The sequence below is a fragment of the Astatotilapia calliptera genome, chromosome 3 (genome assembly GCF_964374335.1).
Source record: "Astatotilapia calliptera chromosome 3, fAstCal68.1, whole genome shotgun sequence".
In the NCBI taxonomy this organism is placed as follows: Eukaryota; Metazoa; Chordata; class Actinopteri; order Cichliformes; family Cichlidae; genus Astatotilapia; species Astatotilapia calliptera.
The window spans coordinates 72,767,573-72,790,326 of NC_137424.1; the positions used below are offsets into that span (position 1 = coordinate 72,767,573).

Below are 22,754 nucleotides of genomic sequence, written 5' to 3' on the forward strand. Positions count from 1 at the left end.
GTTCTACACGGTGCATTTCAAGGTCCTGCACCCATCCGGCGGTAAACTGTACCTGGGCTTGTTGCAGTGACCGGAAGTTACTAAACTTCATGAGTGTATGCACTCACTCCAAGAACCGTATGATTATAAATATGCATATAAATATGCTAAGATGAGATAGCTGACTTCATCTAACTAGCAAATGTTGTCCAGGCTACGTTGGTGATGCAGTTTTTTTTAATGTGTATGATATTTTTGTCATGCGATTTTAAAGCTGGTCCTACAACCGCATCCAAGAATAACATGCAGCTTATCTCAGAACTGTCGGTGAAAATTATTCTTGGAGCTAGGTTTAATTGAGCTGCATTTTAAAGAGGTGCAATTTCACAATTTGTGTATATTTTCTAAGTTCACTATTTTGTCATGTGTTGAGAAAAACACAGATTTTAAAATTACATGGTCTAATATTTACATTTAGCATAACTGCAACATTATTTTTTCTTTTTTTTTTTTAAAGACTCGAAAGGACTTGAAATTCAAAGTTTCAGACTTGTGACTTGACTCGGACTTTTACACCAGTGACTTGAGACTCGACTCTGACTTGCCTGACATTACTTGAGACTTGACTTGAGACTTGAGGATAAAGACTTGAGACTTACTTGAGACTTGCAAAACAATGACTTGGTCCCACCTCTGGTACAAACTGAACTGGAATGTCTGACTGTTCGCTTTATGATTTCCATAAAGTTTCGAAAAAAAACAAAAACCTCTTCGGCCGCTCCCTTCTGCCGTATTTTGCGGCAAAATTCTCCACACCCACCGCCGCGCTATGAATTGTGGGATATATGGGACCACGAAGCGTACAACGGACCACGCATGATATTTGGGGAAATCGATTGTGCATTTGTAGTATGCATTTGAAGTACACTTCGAATTGGGACAGCCGTCGTCGCATGGCGGTGAGGTAACCGCACTTAAAATGCGTACTTCAAGTGTGCAGCCCCTGAATTGGGACACAGCCCCTGAATTGGGACACAGCCACTCACCCCCTCCTTCCTGGCTCACAGCTTTTTCTTCTTCTTGGTTGGCAACCAATGTTAAGGCGCATTACCGCCCCCTGGCTCACAGCTCAGTGGACATTTAGATGAGAAAATATGTATTTGACACATTCAAGAAAAAAAACATAAAAATAAAAATAAACAAAATAAATGTTTATATTTTGGTAGGAACTTGCTTTATTTTAAAAATGTTTTTGCTCATTTTTGCTCTATAAAATAGTTTATTTCTTTTAGAATCACTCATCTTAGCAGTAGGATTTACATGAAAAGAGAAACAAATTAAATTTGAGTGAAAATATACATTTTTGCAATGTCTGGTCAACTGACTCAGTGAATCAAATTACTCAAATTCGATTCGCTTTGGTGAGTGACTCATTCAATCTCGATTCAGTAAAAAGAATCTAATTTACCATCACTGGAATGGAAAGGACTGGAAAGGCGCTACTTTTGAATAACTCTCTCACGTGGTTACGTTGTGCAGCTGAGTCACGTGACAGCACAGCAACAAATCACAGCAGAGCCGGGGAAAGGGGGCGGAGCAAAGTGTCTGTGCAGGAGAGGAGTCGAGCAGAGAGAGCTGCTTTTTCATGAAACGGGAGTAAAGTAGTGAACTTACAGTAACATATACCACTACCAAAGTTTGGATCGATATCTGCATCGATCTGCACACCCTTGTCTCCTGGATCGTAGCTGAGATCAGCGTGAACCACGTGGGTCTCTGCTCACTGATCTGTTTCCTGTTTCTCTCGGTTTGTGGGCTCATCTAAAGGTAAGCACCGAGCTAACTTTAATGTGGGTTCCGTTTATGTTGAGTTTAGCTCTGTTGAGGATAATAGATTGCTTGGTATACACTGGAGTTAGACAGACTGTAGAATTTGTGATTGCTTGCTACATTATGAAATGGTGGTTGCTAGGGGGTAAGAATATATATAGAAAATTAGTCTTGGTATATGAACAAAAGGATGGGCTGCAGGGCAGGAGAACAGTCTACCCCCACCCCTAGGACAGGAAGCCACAGGTACAAGCCTGGGGGAGGGCAACCCCAGGGTGAATAATAGAGATTAACAGACCACGTGACGTTCGCGTAGAGCTGGGCGATATAAGATTTTTTCATATCATGACATGTTTTTTTCATTTCAGGCGATAACGATATCTAAGATAAGATAAGATAGAACTTTATTAATCCCTCGGGTGGGTTCCTCTGGGAAATTCGATTTCCAAAAAAGCACAGCACCGACAGAAGTTACAGAGTTATACACACACACACACACATATATATAAATACAGAGACAATATAAATAAAATATACGAAGGGGATAAATAGAATAAATAGGAATAAAAATAAAAATACAAGTGAATTGCACATTTCAAGTATTGAGTCTATTGCACCGTTGACTATTTACAAAAGTATTGCACAAAAGGTATTGCACAGTGAGGTGAAGAGGCACTACAGCTTAGTTGTTCCCTCCTTTGTCCTCCTGTTTCCTCTCCCCTCCAGAGAGGAGTTAAACAGTCTGATGGCGTGTGGGACAAAGGAGTTTTTAAGTCTGTTAGTTCTTGTCTTTGGGAGAAGCAACCTGTCACTGAACAGACTCTTCTGGTTGTTAATGGCCGTGTGCAGAGGATGCCTGGCATTGTCCATAATGTCCATCAGTTTCTTTAATGTCCTTTTCTCTGCCACTGTCACCAGAGTGTCCAGCTTCATGCCGACCACAGAGCTAGCCCTCCTGATCAGTTTCTCCAGCCTGGATGAGTCCTATCTATCACGATATAAGCCAAATAACTATATTTGTAAGATTTAAATGTGCCGTTGCTCACAAGTAAAATTTGAAATAATCAGCAGCTTGTTTTTATTTATATATTTATTTCCCATAAGTTCATCCATTAAACGGACGCGAATGGATGGATGAAGTTCAACAGGGTAGATGTACTTAAGGAACATGAGACTTTTTCAGATAAATAAAGGCAAATATTGCAAACTACACAAAAGGCAGCCGCTAAAGCGTTTAAGTTTCAAAATAGAACAAACGAAACAGACTACTAAATTGTCAATTCCACTTAGAAACAAAATATTAATTCTAAAAATAAGTCTTAGTTTGTTTTACAGAAGAACAGACAAAACTGACTAACTTTTGTCAATATCAAATAAACTGAGAACTAAAAGGAAATTCTCAATCTCTCCTTGTTGTATAGCTTAGCTTTTCAAACAGTTTTAACAGTTACTTTAGTCTGACAAAAGCTGAATGACGAATTAGCGCTTCCAGTCAGAGACTGAGGCTACGTCCACACGTACACGGGTATTTTTGAAAACGGAAATTTTCCGTTTTCGTTTTAAAAAATAATCCCGTCCACACATAAAGGCAGAAATGAAGGAAAACACTGGTATGAACTTGCCAAAGCAGCAGGTGGAGCTAGATTCCTAATCGTGCAGAAATGTTGGCCAATCAGATATCTAGAAGCCTCGGTGGGAAAAAGTAAACAAAGCTGGGGCATAGAAGCAGAACCGAGTCGTATGTGTGGAGGGACAGTAACTGTGTGTATATGTAAGCATTTAAACACTGCAGAGAGTAGAATTAACAGTAACAGTATTGTAGAAATTCATTTCACCGAAACAATAACGTGGCGCACAGTGTGACGCATGCACCAGTTTATTGTATTTCCAGACTTGCTTCCGGCACAATTTACAGTGCACACTACTCTGTTTTTTGTCAGACTTGAAATAGCCGAAATACCTTCACACTACGGAACTTCTATGGCTCTTCCGTTTGACAATCTCTCCGGCATTGGAACCATCATCTGTTTTCTCTTCGGTAACCTTCGGTCACGCTCGGTTGATTTTTCTAGTTGGCACACTCATTTCCTCCATTACCCGGGCGTTAATGTTGCTGGCTGCTTCCCAAACAAATACAAATGTACGGCTTGGCACTTGTGCTGTACGTAACAAGTCATGCGACGTGACGCTGCGGCTGTGATTGGTTCGGCTCAGCGCTACTTAATTTGGATTGGCTGACCTCTTTTTTTTTTTTTTTTTAAGAGGACAAGAGCGGCGAGGTCTATCGCGATAGTTTAATTTCTCTATCGAGTAAAAGTTATATCGCGATACATATCGTTATCGTTCTATCGCCCAGCTCTTCTTTCGCGCATTGCATGCCGGGAACTCATGGCAAAACATTCCAAGTACCGCATCAAATGCAAGCATTTGTAGCACCGCAAAACGTTCATTCTCCGGTTCCAATAAATTCTTTCTTTTTCTTTGCCCCCCAAAAAAGGTATGTACAAAACGAAGGAGAACAATGTGACCTGAAGTTAATAAACTTCATGAGTGCATACACTCATGAAGTTTAGTAACTTCAGGCCACTGCAACATGCCCAGGTACGGTTTACCGACGGATGGTTACAGGACCTTGAAATGCACCGGACTGAGGCAATTTTCCCTCAGGATGACCAGGCATCGCGTGCTGGTGATTTAGCAAAACTCACCTGAGGAATCCTGCTTGACAACGCCACATTCTTATAGAAAATTTCAAAATTAGCTGCAACACACCTTGTGAGCTGGATTTGAAGTGGGTTTAATAAACACTTTACAATTTGAATGGAAACATGCCAGCCAACACAAGGATCATCTCGGAAATTCGGCCACCACCCTTATATCTTATATACACCATCACAGACACTCTCAAACAAAGAACATTCCACAGCACATCATGCATACCTAAAGGTTCAGTCCAGCTCATCCATGACCTTCTCCCACACTAAGAAACGTTATGACCACCCGTCACCTCCCTTAGAGCAGGATGTCTGGAGCTCTTCCAGTCTACGATGGGTCCACTGTGAGGGTGCAATAACATGGGCCCACTGGTGATAACATTCTATATGCATGCATACAACTGGTGAACACTAAAGTGAGGAAATAATATTACTATTACTAATGTGATATGATTTATAGGAAAGGAAATGTGCCACTGCAACATGCATAACAGCGCTGGTAAATACACACAGAAATTAACAACTACAAGATTAAGTCTGCATGGCCCACAAGCTCATGCGACCCTAGGATGTTGCTGTCATCTTCCTGCTCCTGGAAAAACATACATACATCTACCCTTTCCTTGTCTGCTTGGAATAGGTGCAATCTGCATATCAGTGTCAAGTCAGTGAACCATTTGTCCCCATTATCAGTCCAGTAAGTCCCCATTGCGATGTGGAGAAGCTCACTTTACGATCATTTTTCCAGCAACACTATTGTATAGCACTTTTAGTTCCAATCATGCAGGCCTGCTTAACGGACAGCAGACTCTCAAACAAAACTCTCAGTGTACTCCTCAAACATGAAAAGAAAAAAAAAGAAAATACTACAAAATATAAAAATATGAAAGTCTAGTTTTAGGACTTGCCAAAGCATACTCATCTCCTTAAACTGATAAATCAAACCAAAACGTCTTGACAGGTTCCACTTGGTAAAAGAAAAATGTAGCTGCCAAATAAATCCCCAAAACATTCATCCACCAGCCACACACATTTCACACAACCCTAATGTCCTATTAGATAATAAGTTTATTCCCATGCAACCAGGTGTATGTCATGGTAAAGCATCCCTCACACATTTGAATTTGAATGTATTTATTTAAAAGGGACAGTGCAGTTTGACATAGTCCAAGTACAAAACATGAAACTGATGTAACGGACATAAGTTTATAGCTATTGCAAATTTTCAACAATTGTCCCTTGTTGGGCTTACAATCAAAATAAATACATTTTACCATAAAACATACATTTTCATAAAGCCAAAATACATCGTAAATACAACTACAATTAATAGACAATAAATAAAAATAAAATCATTAGTAAAATGACTACATCTCTGATTTCCCTCTAACCAAACTTTAACCTTCAATAGAAAGGATCTGATGTCTGTAATCAATTTGATTTTGGTTGGAAGTGGGCTCCACAGATTGCAAGCCTCTATGGAAAATGCCGTCTGACCAAATTTAGATCTGCGATATGATATCTTACAGTTTCCGTTCAATTTAAGAAAACACTGTTTCATCTTGTTCTCTCTATAAACTTCACAAGATGCTTGGTTGAACTTTCCCTCCTCTGAGGTAAACTTTTATTAAACTCTTAATAAACAGTCATGAGTCTCTGCTTCTCACCTTCCGGTGTTACACTCTCAAGACTCCGGGCGGAACACACAGGTAAATGCAATTCCGCTTGCTACATCCCTTTTCTTTTACAAAGACAATGAACTATTCATAAGTCTCTCTTTTTGTTTTACTGCATGCAGTTCCTCTACAGCCTGTCCCGCTATTGTTTTGTTGTATTCTCTTGAAATCTCCATTGCTCTACAAATATCTAGACATCTGTCTAATGTGAGGTTCTCTTCTCTGAGCAACCTTTCCCTCCAACTGGAGCTGTTCGTGCCACAGACGATCCTGTCTCTGATCAGTGAGTCTTTTAATTGTCCAAAGTTGCAGGTGCAATCAATATTTTCTCCTGGAGCCTGATTGCATGCAAAAAATCTGTATCTCTCGACAGTCTCATTAACTTTGGGATTATAGTGTTCATCAATTTTTCTCATCAGCTCACTTACTGTTACCCTTGCCTCAGCTGCCACCATGTTTCATCTTGTTCTCTCTAAACTTGCTCGGTTGAACTTTCCCTCCTCCGAGGTAAACTTTTATTAAACTCTTAATAAACAGTCATGAGTCTCTGCTTCTCACCTTCGGGTGTTACACTGTCAAGACTCCGGGCGGAACACACAGGTAAATGCAATTCCCCTTGCTACAAACACGAATGATTAAAACTCCTAAAACTAAGTAGATTATGTTTCTCTAAAATGTGACAATGATGCCAGGGCTGCACCATTTTGCATAAAATGAGAATCACAATTTTTTTGCTTAGAATTGAGATCACGATTCTCTCACGATTTTCTTTTCCAATATAAATATTTATTGCACTTACTCCGTAATTTCTTTGTGCCTGGGGGAGTTTGACGGGTATGGGGAAGTGCTGTATAAGGTTCCCGTTATTGATGTTTGGGTGGTTGACGGGGACTGATTTTCTCCTGTCACTTTCTTGGCCTTTACAGCTTCGTCATATTGCACTTTATGGTGACGTTTAAGGTGGTTATACAAATTCGTAGTGTTAGCTTGCGGTGCTGCTACTATGGCAAAACACAGCTTGCAAATGATATCTTTTTGACTCTCATCTTCTTTGAAACCAAAAACCTTCCACATGGAGGAACGAGAACCTTTTCTTGGAATTAATGTTACAGTGGGGTTGTCATTCTCACCACCATCAGAGCTTTTCCTCTGCACTCATTGTGGTTTCTCCCCTCCGGCAGTTTCTCTCACGTGCTCTTCGTTGTTTTTTCCCTTTCCAGCTGGCTTCTGTATCACGTGGTATAAGGCTCTGCCCTTGTCATGAAGAGTGAGCGCTTGTTTTCATGCAGATTATGTCCCGGAGCAAAACGCGGTACAATCGTCATCTTTTTTTTTTCTTTTCTTACATCATTGTCATTTGGAAATGAGATGGTGTGACGGAGTGACCCGTCTCAAGGCAGAGTCCGCTGAGTATGGCACCGCCACCATTAGATCACCACCATTAGTTCGATTTGGCACCCGGGGCGGCGTATCTTTCTGACGACCGAGTAGAGGAATAAAAGGGGTGAGGAGCAAGTTGTCAGCCGCATCGGGGGTGGCTAGATTTTGGTTCCCACTTACTTGTTAAGGGCGTCGGTCGGGGAGACGTGCGGGGGGATCGCCAATCGTGCAGGGTGACGCAAGCCGATGGTATGGGGGTGTGGGGTTTAAATAATGAGTTCACGTGTGTCTGGACCGTCATGAGAATGGCCTCATTACGTGGGCCGTTAATGTGTATATGAAGTCGGGTAGACTTCTGGGAAATAGTTGAGAGCCTGTATCAAGGTATATGTTTTGTGAGTGTATAATGAAAAAGAAATTCTGGGGGAGGGAGACGGGGATTAAAGTTAGAATAAAGAATTGGTGGTGACGCCAAGGGGGAGGGGTTACGGGATATAAGAGACGACGCCGGATATGAAGGGGGGAGTGTGTTGTAACATACAGGCTGTGTAGCGTGGCTCTCAGTTTTATGTCTTTGCAACCATCTTTTTATGCACTGGGGAGGCCGCTTCAAATAAAGTATCCACACTAATACCTTACCGACTACGCCTGTGTTTGTCCGGGAGAGGTCTGGAAGGGGACCCCGTGACATATGGTGTCAGGAGTGGGATGGCTAGTCGGAAGAGGAAAACGCGCCTCCCAGCGAAGCGCACAGGGCTGCGGTCCCAGCAGCATGAGCTTCCGGGGGAGAAGACAGCAGAGGAGCTGGCGTGGGACACAGTGCCGGCGTCATCTTCTTCAGCAGAGGAGGAGGAGATTTCCGGCAGGATTGGTCCGGAGTTGCCTACAACCTCGACCGCAGCACGTGATGGAGAACTGATTGCGATGATGAGGGACTTCCTGGCGGGACAGCAAAGGAGAGAGACGGTGTTATTGGCAGAACTCAGGGGGCTGAGGACCGTTCCCTCTCCTAATGCGCTGTTGCCGGCGGATTCAGCTAGTCAGCAGAGCTCAGGGCAAGTGTTAGCGGGAGCTAGCACTACGGCCGCTACGGCTACACCGAGCACGGTAACAGCGAGTAGCCCCAGGATGGTGCTGCCTACCCCGGCCCGGCAGCGAGAATACCGGCCGTCGTTGCTGGAGGAACCGGCTCGCCAGTCCCTGGCAACGACAAGCAGCTTCGACCAGACGGGCGGAGAGTGGAGGCGATCGGAGGGGCCAAAGATTCCACCGTACCAGATGGGGGAAGATATTGAGAACTATTTGTTGCGCTTTGAGCGAGTGGCCAGAACCTGGAGATGGCCGGAGAATGAATGGGCCTGTCGGCTAGTTCCGTTGCTAGCGGGGAAGGCGTTGGAGGCCTATACCGCAATGGATGAAGAAAGAGCCCACTGTTATGAGGATTTAAAAGCTGCCTTGTTAGTTAAATTTGACATTTCCCCGGAGACATATCGGCAGCGGTTTCGCTCTAATATTATTCCACCTGGGGAGAGCCCCACCGAGACGTACTACCGGCTGAAAGGACTGTACCGGCGCTGGCTTCGACCAGAGCAGCATACGAAGGACGAGATGGGAGAAGCGATTATTTTGGAGCAGCTAATTCGAGTTCTTCCAGGGGAGGTGAGGACCTGGGTGAGGGAGCATGAGCCCGCGGACGGACTGGCCGCAGCCAAGTTGGTGACGCAGTATTTCAATGCGCGGAGAGGAGCGGCCCCGGTCCGCTCAGCTGGGACGCCACAGCGATCGTCCCCGCAATCCGCGGGTCTGCCGAAGCGGGAGAGTAACCCCGAGCCATCCGGGGCCCCCAAGGTATCCACTCTACGAGGAGCGGGTAAGGACTTTCTTTGTTATTACTGCCAGCAGCCCGGCCATAAAGCCTCGGTGTGCCCCATCCGGAAGGCCAAAGTCACTGGGGCCTGCTATGCACCTCGGCTGGAGGCGGAACCAACAAAGGTCCAGCCAGCTGAGGGGCAACGCTATAAAACTGTAAGGGTAAATGGGCAGCAGGTTACTGCTTTGCTGGACACTGGTAGTTTTATGTCATTAATTAAGCAAAGCTTGGTACCAGTGAACTGTGTGGACTATAGTCGACAAGAAGAAGTGTTATGTGTGCATGGTGACAAACATCCCTACCCAAAGGTGGAAATAACAGTGACTATTAATGACCAGCCATATTTATTGTCTGTTGGGGTGGTACAGAATTTGCCGGTAGAGGTTATTCTGGGGATGGATGTGCCTGTGCTTATGGATTTGTTGCAAGAAAAAGAAGAGCGGGACACAGAGACAAAAGGGAGGGAAACGGGGATGTTCAAATGAAGGTGTTAGGCCCAGTGGTCACTAGGGCCCAGGCGAAGGCGGGATGCCAACCCCTGCCAGACTTGGACAGTAGTCTGTGCGAGGGTGGCACGAAAGGGCCGAGAAAATCTCGTCGCCAACGCCGCTTTGAGAAGCAGCTATGGTCCCAGGGACCGGGCAATAAGAACATGAAATGGGATGTACCTGAAAATATTTCTGTGTTGCAAAGGGAGGATGAGACGTTGGAAGTGTTGTTTGCTAATGTGCCTGAAGGGGGAACAGGGAAATGGGGAGGAAAAGAGAAGTTTGTGGTTGAGAAAAATGTGTTGTATGCAGTTGATGGGGACCACCAGCGGCTTGTGATCCCTGCTAGTTGTAGACCTCTCATTCTGCATTTAGCTCATACCCTCCCCTGGGCAGGCCATTTGGGTCGCCAAAAAACCTATTTACGGGTTAGTACGCGTTTCTTTTGGCCGTCAATGTATACGGATGTACAGAAGTACTGTCGTGCATGCCCTGTGTGTCAGAAAACTTGCCCAGCGCGCAAATCGGATCGGGCTCTGCTACAACCCTTGCCGGTCATCTCTATCCCCTTCCGTAGGGTAGCTATGGACATTGTGGGTCCGTTAGTAAAAAGTGGTCGGGGTTATCAGTACATATTGGTGGTGTGTGATTACGCGACCCGTTTCCCAGAGGCGTTTCCGTTGCGAGCGATCACAGCCCCTAATGTTCTGCGCGCACTGATACAGTTGTTTTCTCGGGTGGGGATACCTGATGAGATTTTGACCGACCAAGGGACTAACTTTACGTCGAAGTTAATGCAGCTCTTCCACACTCAGTTAGGCGTTTCGGCCATCAAGACGTCACCGTACCATCCACAGACAGATGGGTTGGTGGAGAGGTTTAATCAGACTCTCAAACGGATGTTACAGAAGTTTGTGTCAGACACGGGAAAAGATTGGGACCAGTGGTTACCCTTTCTTTTGTTCGCGTATAGAGAGGTTCCACAGGCGTCCACGGGGTTCTCCCCCTTTGAGTTACTCTATGGGTGGGAGGTACAGGGGCCGCTTGATCTCGTTCGAAAGGGGTGGGAGTCTTCGACCGTGGCTCCAAATGAGAAAGGGGTGGTGCAGTTTGTGCTGGAGATGAGAGAGCGGTTGGAGCGGTACCAGGCCGAGGCCGAAGCCAATCTGCGGGATGCTCAACGAAGCCAGAAGATCTGGTATGACCAACAGGCCCGGCAACGTGAGTTTCAGCCCGGACAAAAGGTGCTGTTACTTCTCCCTTCTTCCAACAGTAAACTGCTGGCGAAATGGCAAGGGCCCTATATCGTGCTTCGCCGAATGGGACCAGTGACGTATGAGATCCATCATCCGGGAAAAAAGAAACCGAAACAAACCTACCATGTGAACCTCCTGAAGGAATGGGTGGAGCAGCCCCGTCCGGCTCCGAGGGAGGCACTGATGGCCAGGGTGGTGCAAGGAGGAGGACAGAGTGAACTTGAGCAGGCTACGAATCCAAGGTCTCCGGTATTGACTCATCTGACCTCACAGCAGGCTGCGGAGCTACTGAAAATTCTGCAGGAGACGCCTTCGCTGTGTTCCGTTAACCCAGGTCGGACTACCTTGGTTGAACACGTGATCCGGCTAAAAGAGGGACAGCCCATCCGGCAACGGCCCTATCGGGTTCCGCAACACTTGGTGGAGAAGCTGCGACAGGAGGTGGAGAAGATGCTGGAGCTTGGAGTGATCGAGCCGTCCTGCTCCGAATGGTGCAGCCCGGTGGTCATTATCTTCAAAAAGGATGGCTCTTTACGCATCTGCATCGACTTTCGAAAGCTAAATGCCATCTCCGAGTTTGATGCGTACCCCATGCCGCGAATTGAGGATTTACTGGAGAAGATTGGGGCTGCCCAGTATATCACCACTTTGGACTTGTGCAAAGGCTACTGGCAGGTGCCACTGGAGGAGACGTCGAGGCCGTACACTGCTTCAGGACCCCTGCCGGGCTCTTCCAGTTTACCGTGATGCCCTTTGGCCTACATGGGGCACCGGCTACCTTCCAAAGGCTGATGGACAAGTTGTTACAGGGCTGTGACGGTTATAGCGCCGCCTACCTGGATGATGTCGTCATCTTCAGCCACACGTGGGAGGAGCATATGCAGCATCTGTCGGAGGTCTTGGGAAGAATTCATAAGGCCGGGCTGACTCTGAACCCCTCGAAGTGTGAATGGGCGCGGCAGGAGACTCGCTACTTGGGCTACCAGGTGGGACGAGGAGAGGTGCGACCGCAGCTGGATAAGGTGGAAGCTATCCAGAATTGTCCTCGGCCTCGCACCAAGAAGGAGGTGCGGGCTTTCCTGGGACTGGTTGGTTGGTACCGAAGGTTTGTGCCCCAGTTTGCAACAATGGCGGCGCCGCTGACGACATTACTGGGGAAGAACCAACGAAATCCGGTCATATGGACCGCAGCATGTGAACAGGCGTTCCAGGGACTGAAAACTTGCCTGTGTTCGACCCCCGTGCTCTGGAGTCCGGACTTTAAGAAGCAGTTTTTGGTCCAGGTGGATGCCTCCAAGAGCGGCCTGGGAGCCGTGTTGGTTCAAGGGGACCCGGGCGAGGAGCACCCGATCCTATATCTGAGCCGCAAGCTGCTGCCGCGGGAGACCAATTACTCGACGGTGGAGAAGGAGGCTCTGGCGATTAAGTGGGCGCTGGAGAAACTCCGGTATTACTTACTGGGAAGAGAGTTTGTGTTGGAGACTGATCATCGGGCGCTTACCTGGATCCAGTCCATGAAGGATCATAATAGCCGACTTACACGCTGGTACCTCTCACTGCAACCTTTCAGGTTCACCATCCGGCACAGACCAGGTACGCTCAATGTGGTGGCGGATTACCTCTCTAGGTTGCCGCACATCGCCAACCTCCGGGGGGAAGGGGATGATGTGACGGAGTGACCCGTCTCAAGGCAGAGTCCGCTGAGTATGGCACCGCCACCATTAGATCACCACCATTAGTTCGATTTGGCACCCGGGGCGGCGTATCTTTCTGACGACCGAGTAGAGGAATAAAAGGGGTGAGGAGCAAGTTGTCAGCCGCATCGGGGGTGGCTAGATTTTGGTTCCCACTTACTTGTTAAGGGCGTCGGTCGGGGAGACGTGCGGGGGGATCGCCAATCGTGCAGGGTGACGCAAGCCGATGGTATGGGGGTGTGGGGTTTAAATAATGAGTTCACGTGTGTCTGGACCGTCATGAGAATGGCCTCATTACGTGGGCCGTTAATGTGTATATGAAGTCGGGTAGACTTCTGGGAAATAGTTGAGAGCCTGTATCAAGGTATATGTTTTGTGAGTGTATAATGAAAAAGAAATTCTGGGGGAGGGAGACGGGGATTAAAGTTAGAATAAAGAATTGGTGGTGACGCCAAGGGGGAGGGGTTACGGGATATAAGAGACGACGCCGGATATGAAGGGGGGAGTGTGTTGTAACATACAGGCTGTGTAGCGTGGCTCTCAGTTTTATGTCTTTGCAACCATCTTTTTATGCACTGGGGAGGCCGCTTCAAATAAAGTATCCACACTAATACCTTACCGACTACGCCTGTGTTTGTCCGGGAGAGGTCTGGAAGGGGACCCCGTGACAGATGGCACATAAGTATGAATTGAGATCGCGATTTTCTAACATTTAATTGTGCAGCCCTAAATGATGCCATCGGACAGATTTGACATAGGACACAGACCTTCAAAATAAAACAGGAAACATGAGACACAGACATGACAATACAAACTTGATAACATAAGACACTCGGCATGAAACACAAAGGGTGAGGAAACTTAAATACAGGGGAAGAAAATAAAAGGTAAATCTAATAACCAAATGAACTTCGCTGACCTAAAGAACTTAAACATAGAACTCAAAACACTGGTTCAAAAGACTCAGGAACGTGACAAATGCATAAATAACTGAGCTGCTGAAGCAGGTATATAGTGCTGAATTAACTCAAAACAATTCAGATTAGCCTTGACCGTCTTAGCAATCTTCTTTAGATGCTTGTCCAATTTAAGACGTAAATCAAAAATTATTCCTAAAAACTTCTCATCTTACTAAGTGAGTTGAACAAGATGATAAAATCAGAAACACAGGCTTAAAATACCATCTGGTATTCATTGCATTGCATGTGTGTGTATGTGTTAGTAGGATTAAAACACTCTGTGCTTATTAGGGCTGCCACGATTACGTTGACTAGTCACGATTACGTCGACTATCAAAAGCGTCGACGACTGATTTAATAGTCGACACATCGTTTGAAGCTTTGTAAGATCACAAAAGACGCAGGAATAAGTAGTAGGATTTAAGAGTGTAATAACGGACTGAAACAGAAGATGGCAGCACTGCATGCACAAGGATGCTAGCTGCCGTTAAACCCCGAAGAAGAAGTAGCTCTGTCCCAGAATTCATAGCGCAGCCCAGGTCAGTTTTCAACAATGGTGGCAGCTAGTTGTAATATTACTCTTATTATTCTTTCTGTGTCACAAAATAAACGTTTAACATATTTTCAGAATGTAACTGTATAAACCTCAAATATCTGCTCAGTTTATCAAGACACCACATATTTTCAAAAGTGCTCCGACGTTTTCGGAGACGTCTGTTGCCCACTAGCTCGATAGCTAGCCGGGGTTCAAGGCTCACTAGAGCCCATGAGAGCACCGGACTCCCGGCAAATCGTTGTCAAACCCACCGCTGTCTTTCACTACTCAGGGGCCCGTTCTTCGTACCTCGCTAAGTAGGTTAGCTGGATTTGATTGTTGACGATTTCGCGTGATCTTGGATCGTTCGGTTCCCCGAAGCTCATCCGTGACTTGCTGTCATAGCAACAGAGCCGTAAGCGTAAACCTGCTCGGGAGCAGGTTTACTTTATGTAAACAGGATTAGATCGCGGCCACGCAGGTATGTCCGCTTCATTTATACGAAAGCAACAGCGATATTCCACCACAGTTTCACCATAAATAAATAACATCAATGTAACTAAAGACAATGCAGCACCTGATCCATTTATTGATTTCACACAGATACATACAGGACATTTCCTAAAAAAGGGAAATGTACTATTAACATTCTATTACATGTATGTGATTATTACAGATGTAATTCATATTTCAGAGTAGCAATTGCAAATTACTTTGTGTAATCAAGATGAGAGACCACGGCTATAAAAGCGAAGGTGGATTTGGGAAGCCTGTCGCAGTCCTGTCCGTATACGCGAGCCACCCATTGCGGAAGGTGCAAGATTGATAAGGAGAGTTTTCAGAATTCAGCGTATATTGCGGGACAGACAGGATCCTTTAGCTCAGCGCGACAGTGTGCTCATTGAGAGATATTGATATTCCCGTGAGGGTATTATTCACTTAACCAACTTGTTGACGAGGGGGTGCAGGACCACCACCTGTCTTTTTTTTTTGCTCTGCCCTTTTCTTGGTTGCTGTTATGAACAAACAAACAGATTATTCCAGGGTCTCTTTCCAAGAAAGGAAAAGCAATATAAGTGATAAATATTACCATTCTGTAGAATATTCTTATATTTCACTTTTACCTGTTCCCATGTTCTAGTGGGTCCTGTTGTGGCTCTAATGTGAAAGGGGATATAATATAACATATTATAATATAATGTAATATAATATTGGATAATATAGTGTGATATAATAAATCTACCCTACCGCCTACTGATGTTGGCCAGAGGGGCCGATGGCGCGATATGGCAGCCTGGCTTCTGTCAGTCTGCCCCAGGGCAGCTGTGGCTACAACTGTAGCTGCCTCCACCAGTGTGTGAATGTGAGAGTGACTGAATAGTGGCATTGTAAAGCGCTTTGGGTGCCTTGAAAAGCGCTATATCAATCCACTCCATTATTATTGTTATTATTAAATTACTTACGAGTTTAATTTGTCAGCAACTTTCTGCCAGCCCTCTCTCCTTGCTTTTGCAGCCTTTGCAGTGTTCCCTTGCGTTCTGATTAAACTCTGAAACTCCTGAAATCCCTCACTCAAGAGTTCTTGCTCTGCTGCTGAAAAATACCGAGCCGAGCGCGCTCCGTCGACATTTTCCCAGACCAATCAGAGGGTTGCCGATCAATGTTTCCACTATCGATGCGTAGCCCCTTTTACGACACCCAGTGATGTCACATTACTGCGTCCAGCTGTACTAATCGTCAACAGCAGGTGTGTTCAGGGAACCGGATTAGCGAGCTCACGGTTAGCGCGATGGTTTGGTCTTGGATGTGTCATTTGATCTTGGATGTAGTGAGCGACGTACGAAGAACGGGCCCCAGGTTAAACATATATAAGTCACTTAGATAACTTACAAATGTTATTGTTTGGCTTTTTTTTTAGTATTTTATTTGTTCCTGAGTAAATCGGTTTGGCTGAGATTAAAGTTATAGTTTTTACACAGCTGAATAAACGTCAAGCAGACAACTGATTATCAGAAGCATGAGATGCTCGAGAATATACTCTGGTGTCCCGTTATATTTTAGATAGCAAGGAGTTTATTAAACTTCACCGAAACAATCTGCAAATTTCATTAAAATGTAATAAACTATCATCTTGTCTTTATTTTTATTTAGCACATACTTTAAACACTTAAAGCTGTAAGCTAATGATAGTTATATAAGAGCAGATGCATGCTGGTGCAATAAGCTGTATGTTTTACGTCCAATGGATGCATGATCTGATTAGTCGACTAATCGCAAAAATAATCGGTGACTAGTCGACTATCAAAATAATCATTTGTGGCAGCCCTAGTGCTTATGTATGTCGTTTTAATTACTGTCGCCTTTTTCTGAAACAAATCTGTTTACTACACCTTCTTGTTTCAGAAACACCTAAAGAGGAAAGTCTCTATTGTAGTCAGGCACAGCTAAATTCTGCTTGTGAGTTAACCTAGCAAACCACACCGTGTGTTGTTAACACCTTAAACATGTACCTCCTCATGCCACTTCCTCTATGATTTTTGACACCCCTATATGGTGTCACGGCGGGGTGCGCCGATGTGTGTGGAAACAGGACCCAAAAGCAGATGATGACGAGGAATTGTAATGATTAACAGAAAAGTGAACCTTTATTGCGATGACGGCAGGGAATGAACCAAGAGACCAAAACAAACAGGCAAAACACTAAGAAACAAAACACTATAAGGTACTAAGACCAAAAACTATAACTATAACTGAGGAGGAAATAAACAGGCTAAGACTATGACTAACGTGGAAATAACAGACGAAAACTAGACCTATGACTGAGGTGAGGTAAACAGACGAACCGACAATGGCATGAAGAAAACAAAAGGCTTAAATACAGACATGAGGTGATCAGGGGAAGTGGGGACACATGGGGGAACAGCTGACTGACATAAACCTAATGACAGGACCAGGAGAGGAAAGCTAAATACAATGAACAAAGAACACATGACACTGTCAGAATAAAACAGGAAACACTAAAACTAGACATGACAATACAAACTTAACAAACCTAATGCGTGATGAATAATACAAGAACCCAAAACATAGAAAATCAGAGGAACAATAAACAATAACAGCCCAAACTAAAGACAGATAGGAAAAGACACAAAACTAATCACATAACCAAATGAGACAAATACAAACATAAACTCAGAGCGCTGGGTCAGAGACCCAGCCTGTGACATATGGAGGACAACAAGAGCCACGCACATCAAAATAAAGAATTCTGTGCTTAAATAATGAATTGTAGAATAAATTCTCCATTTGTAAAATAATTCCACATTAACATAGTGAGTTTCGAAATGTTTTTTAAAGTCCTCATTACCATCCTAGGGGAGCTAGGATGGTAATGAGGTGCTTGAAATGTTGTAGGTGGCTGAGTTTATACTGCTACCATTAAGACTGATCAGGACTCCGTCTTGTGGATCTATGGAAGTCCATATATACAGGGTGTAGCATCCCCTGGGTAAAGGTGGTGATGTGCAGGGGGGGTCAGTGGTTTTTCCCTTTCAAGTTCTTGTAGGCAACTGATGACTTTCTTTTTGTAGTTGCTTCTGGGGTTTCACCTTGAAGCTTCATAGGTATTGTTGTCACTGAGGAGTTTAGTCATGTTTATTTGCTCTGCTTCTTTTTGTCAGGGATAAAATACAAATATATACTTTTTGTGTCCCAGCTGAGTAACAGGAGGAGAAGAGTCTGGTGGTGCAGCAGAGGAATAATTTCAGCCATTTGGACTCAGCTCAGCCACTACAGAGGAAACAATGACTTCAACACAAAAGGTAAGAAAAACATCACAGTTACACTGTTATTGAAACTGCGTGCACAGCTGGTTGGTTTTTAAAAACCTGTTAACAGCAGCTTTATCTTTTCCATCCTGGGCTCCTCCATATATACAGAATCTACATTCACAACCAAAAACCACAGAAGTTACAAGAAAATACAAAGATCATATTTTCTCTACACACATTGAAACAACAATATCATCAGTTGAACTCAAATTTTTTTCTGAAGTAAAAGAGTTTCTTTGATGATCAATATTTCTTCAATAATGTCATTTTCATTACAACTCTCATTGTAGCACATCATTGTAATGTGATACTATCACCAGAAGGTGGTGGTAACACACCTACAATGTGTTTTTTGACATGTCTGATTCCACCAATGAAGGGAGTTTCAGTTTGTTCCACGACTGCATTTCACTCACTGCCTCTGTTTGTATCTCTGTCACTGCAGGACCAACATGGAGCAAGAAGTCAGCGCTCTCAGGAGGCCGACAAACCTCACAGACGAAAAGGAAAGAAAACCTACAGCTGTGATGAGTGTGGGAAGGATTTTACCCGGGCTGGACACTTAAAAAGACACCAACTCATCCACAGTGGAGTTAAACCTCACAGCTGTGACTTGTGTGGAAAGTCTTTTACCCTGGCTGGAAACTTAAAAACACACCAACTCATCCACACTGGAGTTAAACCTTACAGCTGTGACTTGTGTGGAAAGTCTTTTACCTTGGCTGGACACTTAAAAAAACACCAACTCATCCACACTGGAGTTAAACCTTACAGCTGTGACTTGTGTGGAAAGTCTTTTACCTTGGCTGGACACTTAAAAAAACACCAACTCATCCACACTGGAGTTAAACCTTACAGCTGTGACTTGTGTGGGAAGGATTTTACCTGGGCTCTAAGCCTAAAAAAACACCAACTCATCCACAGTGGAGTTAAACCTTACAGCTGTGACTTGTGTGGAAAGTCTTTTACCCAGGCTGGAGACTTAAAAAGACACCAACTCATCCACACTGGAGTTAAACCTTACAGCTGTGAGTTGTGTGGGAAGGATTTTACCTGGGCTCAAAGCCTAAAAAAACACCAACTCATCCACAGTGGAGTTAAACCTCACAGCTGTGACTTGTGTGGAAAGTCTTTTACCCTGGCTGGATATTTAAAAACACACCAAGTCAGCCACACTGGAGTTAAACCTTACAGCTGTGACTTGTGTGGGAAGGATTTTACCTGGGCTCAAAGCCTAAAAAAACACCAACTCATCCACAGTGGAGTTAAACCTTACAGCTGTGACTTGTGTGGAGAATCTTTTACCCACGCTGGAAGCTTAAAAACACACAAAGTCATCCACAGTGGATTTAAACCTTACAGCTGTGACTTGTGTGGAAAGTCTTTTACCCACGCTGGAAGCTTAAAAATCCACCAAATCATCCACAGTGGAGTTAAATCTTACAGCTGTGAGTTGTGTGGAAAGTCTTTTACCAAGGCTGGGGGCTTAAAAACTCACCAACTCATCCACAGTGGAGTTAAAGCGTACATCTGTGACTTGTGTGGAAAGTCTTTTACCCTGGCTCAAAACCTAAAAATACACCAAATCATCCACAGTGGAGTTAAAGCGTACAGCTGTGACTTGTGTGGAAAGTCTTTTACCCACGCTGGAAGCTTAAAAACACACAAAGTCATCCACAGTGGAGTTAAAGCGTACAACTGTGACCTGTGTGGAAAGTCTTTTACCCTGGCTCAAAACCTAAAAAGACACCAAATCATCCACAGTGGAGTTAAAGCGTACAACTGTGACCTGTGTGGAAAGTCTTTTACCCACGCTGGAAGCTTAAAAACACACAAACTCATCCACAGTGGATTTAAACCTTACAGCTGTGAGTTGTGTGGAAAGTCTTTTACCCAGGCTGGGGGCTTAAAAACTCACCAACTCATCCACAGTGGAGTTAAAGCGTACATCTGTGACTTGTGTGGAAAGTCTTTTACCCTGGCTCAAAACCTAAAAATACACCAACTCATCCACAGTGGAGTTAAAGCGTACAGCTGTGACTTGTGTGGAAAGTCTTTTACCCTGGCTGATAGCCTAAAAAAACACCAAGTCATCCACAGTGGAGTTAAACCTTACAGCTGTGACTTGTGTGGAAAGTCTTTTACCCACGCTGTAAACTTAAAAACACACCAACTCATCCACAGTGGAGTTAAACCTTACAGCTGTGAGTTGTGTGGAAAGCGTTTTACCCAGGCTGGGGGCTTAAAACGACACCACGTCATCCACAGTGGAGTTAAACCTTACAGCTGTGAGTTGTGTGGAAAGTCTTTTACCCACGCTATAAACTTAAAAACACACCAACTCATCCACAGTGGAGTTAAACCTTACAGCTGTGAGTTGTGTGGAAAGTCTTTTACCCAGGCTGGGGGCTTAAAACGACACCACGTCATCCACAGTGGAGTTAAACCTTACAGCTGTGACTTGTGTGGAAAGTCTTTTACCCACGCTATAAACTTAAAAACACACCAACTCATCCACAGTGGAGTTAAACCTTACAGCTGTGAGTTGTGTGGAAAGTCTTTTAAATCTCCACATCAGCTGAAAAAACACCAACAGATCCACACCAGAAAGTAACTCTACAAGTGCAGTTACTGTGAGGATGTCTTTAATTTTTTATCTTGTAATTTTAACCTGATTGTTTGGAACAAATATGATCAGTAAACTTATGGAGGAATTCCTCGACTTACAATGTCTTTGTTTAGAAGTGGAGCGAAGCACATGGATCCATTTCTCAACCCTGTCGTCACTGTGGTGGTGGGAAAGCATTTTTCTGTGATCTTTTTAGAAAGACTTCCAATCATCAACCACAACCACATAAAACCACATCAACATAGCCACACTGGAGACAAAATGAACTACTGCAAAGAATGCGGGAGAGGCTTCCACACACCAAGCACATTAAAAATACATGAACTCTTCCACAGTGGGGTCAAAAAGCACATCTGTGACCAGTGTGGGTCATCCTTCACCACTGAACATGAGCTCAATGAAAAAGCATAAGGGAATCCACACAGGAGAGACACCACACAAGTGCAGACACTGTGACAAAAGCTTCTCACAATCAGGTCATCGTAACAAACATGAACGTACACACATGGAAGTGAAATTCAGCTGTGACCAGTGTGACAAGAGCTTCAGGAATCTCAGTTCATACTCCGAACACAAACGATCCCACGCTGTAAATAAACTGTTTCACTGTTACCAATGTGCAAAAACCTTCACTTCATTATCTGCTCTGTGCAAACATCAGCCTGATCATGCAGGACTGAAATCACTGGATCACAATGAATCTGAAGAGAGAGAAAGATCCTCTTCTGGTTTCAGGCTCAGACTTAAAAACCTTGAGATCAGGCTCCACAGAGTTCAGATGGAATCTCCTGTAAAGAGTGTCAGCTGATGTCACACTTGGATCTGATGAGGTAGCTGTGATTTCTGGAGCTGCAGTGAATAATCCTGAATGCTACATTTAGGAAGCTGCATGTATAGATATGCATATCAAGTTTATTATTTTTCCTTTGAGGGATTTTAATTCTCTAAAATGTTATCCCTGTTACATTTTATTCTTTGTTTATTAGGACACAGTAGTGTTTAGTAGTTGTATTCATTTTATGTGTTACCTAAGTTAAATTTCAATCCTTCCTTCATATTTAATCTTTTGCTGAGGTAAAATCTTCTCTTAAATCATTTTCTCCCAAAACTACAAATGTTTTCACAGCAGTTGCTCTTAAAACCTCCAAAATGAACTAAATCTGTCCACCAGCTTTGAAACAACCCCTGCTGTGACTTTATGTCCAGAAAAAAAGAAACTCAAGCTGAACTAGTTTTGGGCTGTACTTCCATGTAATGCCAGTTTGTACCAGAAGATGAAGCAGTGAGTCAGTGTAACCTTTATTCAATTAGGCAAAGACCACATTCATATTCACAGTGGCAGCAAAGAAATGTTGAAAGTTAAAAACAGCAGCACACATCAGGACCAATTTAAAGATCATAAGGTGACTACTTTTACTTAATTCAAATTCCTTCAAATTTTGGCTCCTCCTTTCACTTTAGTGTATTTACTGTATCCTTGAAGTCCACATGTTGTTTTTTAATGACTTCATTTTGATCCACATGTTCTGCAGCTGTTTTCCTGTTGATTTGACGTTTCTATTATGAAATCTTGATAATGTTAAAGCATTAGTTATATTTGATGAACTCTGTGTAAAGTTTGTCTTATTAAACAGTTTGTTGTGAAAATGAAGAAATGGTCTCAGAACAAGTAGTTTGAGCCATGATTTCAGATTCAAACAAATTTAACTGTTTTCAGTGGTACATGTGGAGGTTTATCAGAGGAGGCGACTTGGCTGTTCTCCACTCACACAGAACAGGGTTCCTGCAGCTCATTAAAAACTAGAGATGGCACGATACCACTTTTTTATGTCCGATACCAATATCATAAATTTGGATATCTGCCGATACCGATATGAATCCGATATAGTGTTTTTTAATCAACAAAACTGTTTT

General features: G+C 44.0%; 1 protein-coding gene across 2 annotated transcripts; it reads left to right on the top strand.

Moving 5' to 3' along the window:
- The first annotated feature begins 1,560 nt into the window (after positions 1–1,560).
- On the top strand, positions 1,561–22,495 carry LOC113010474 (uncharacterized). Of its 2 annotated transcripts, none has more exons than XM_080299125.1 (3): positions 1,561–1,806; positions 18,062–18,202; positions 18,657–22,495. In XM_080299125.1, the coding sequence occupies exons 2-3, from the start codon at positions 18,185–18,187 to the stop codon at positions 20,823–20,825; spliced, it is 2,187 nt and encodes a 728-aa protein (XP_080155251.1). In that variant the 5' UTR covers positions 1,561–1,806; positions 18,062–18,184; the 3' UTR covers positions 20,826–22,495. The 2 variants fall into 2 exon arrangements, with proteins under 2 accessions (XP_080155251.1, XP_080155250.1); XM_080299124.1 differs by having other exon boundaries at positions 18,097–18,202.
- The last annotated feature ends 259 nt before the right edge of the window (positions 22,496–22,754 follow it).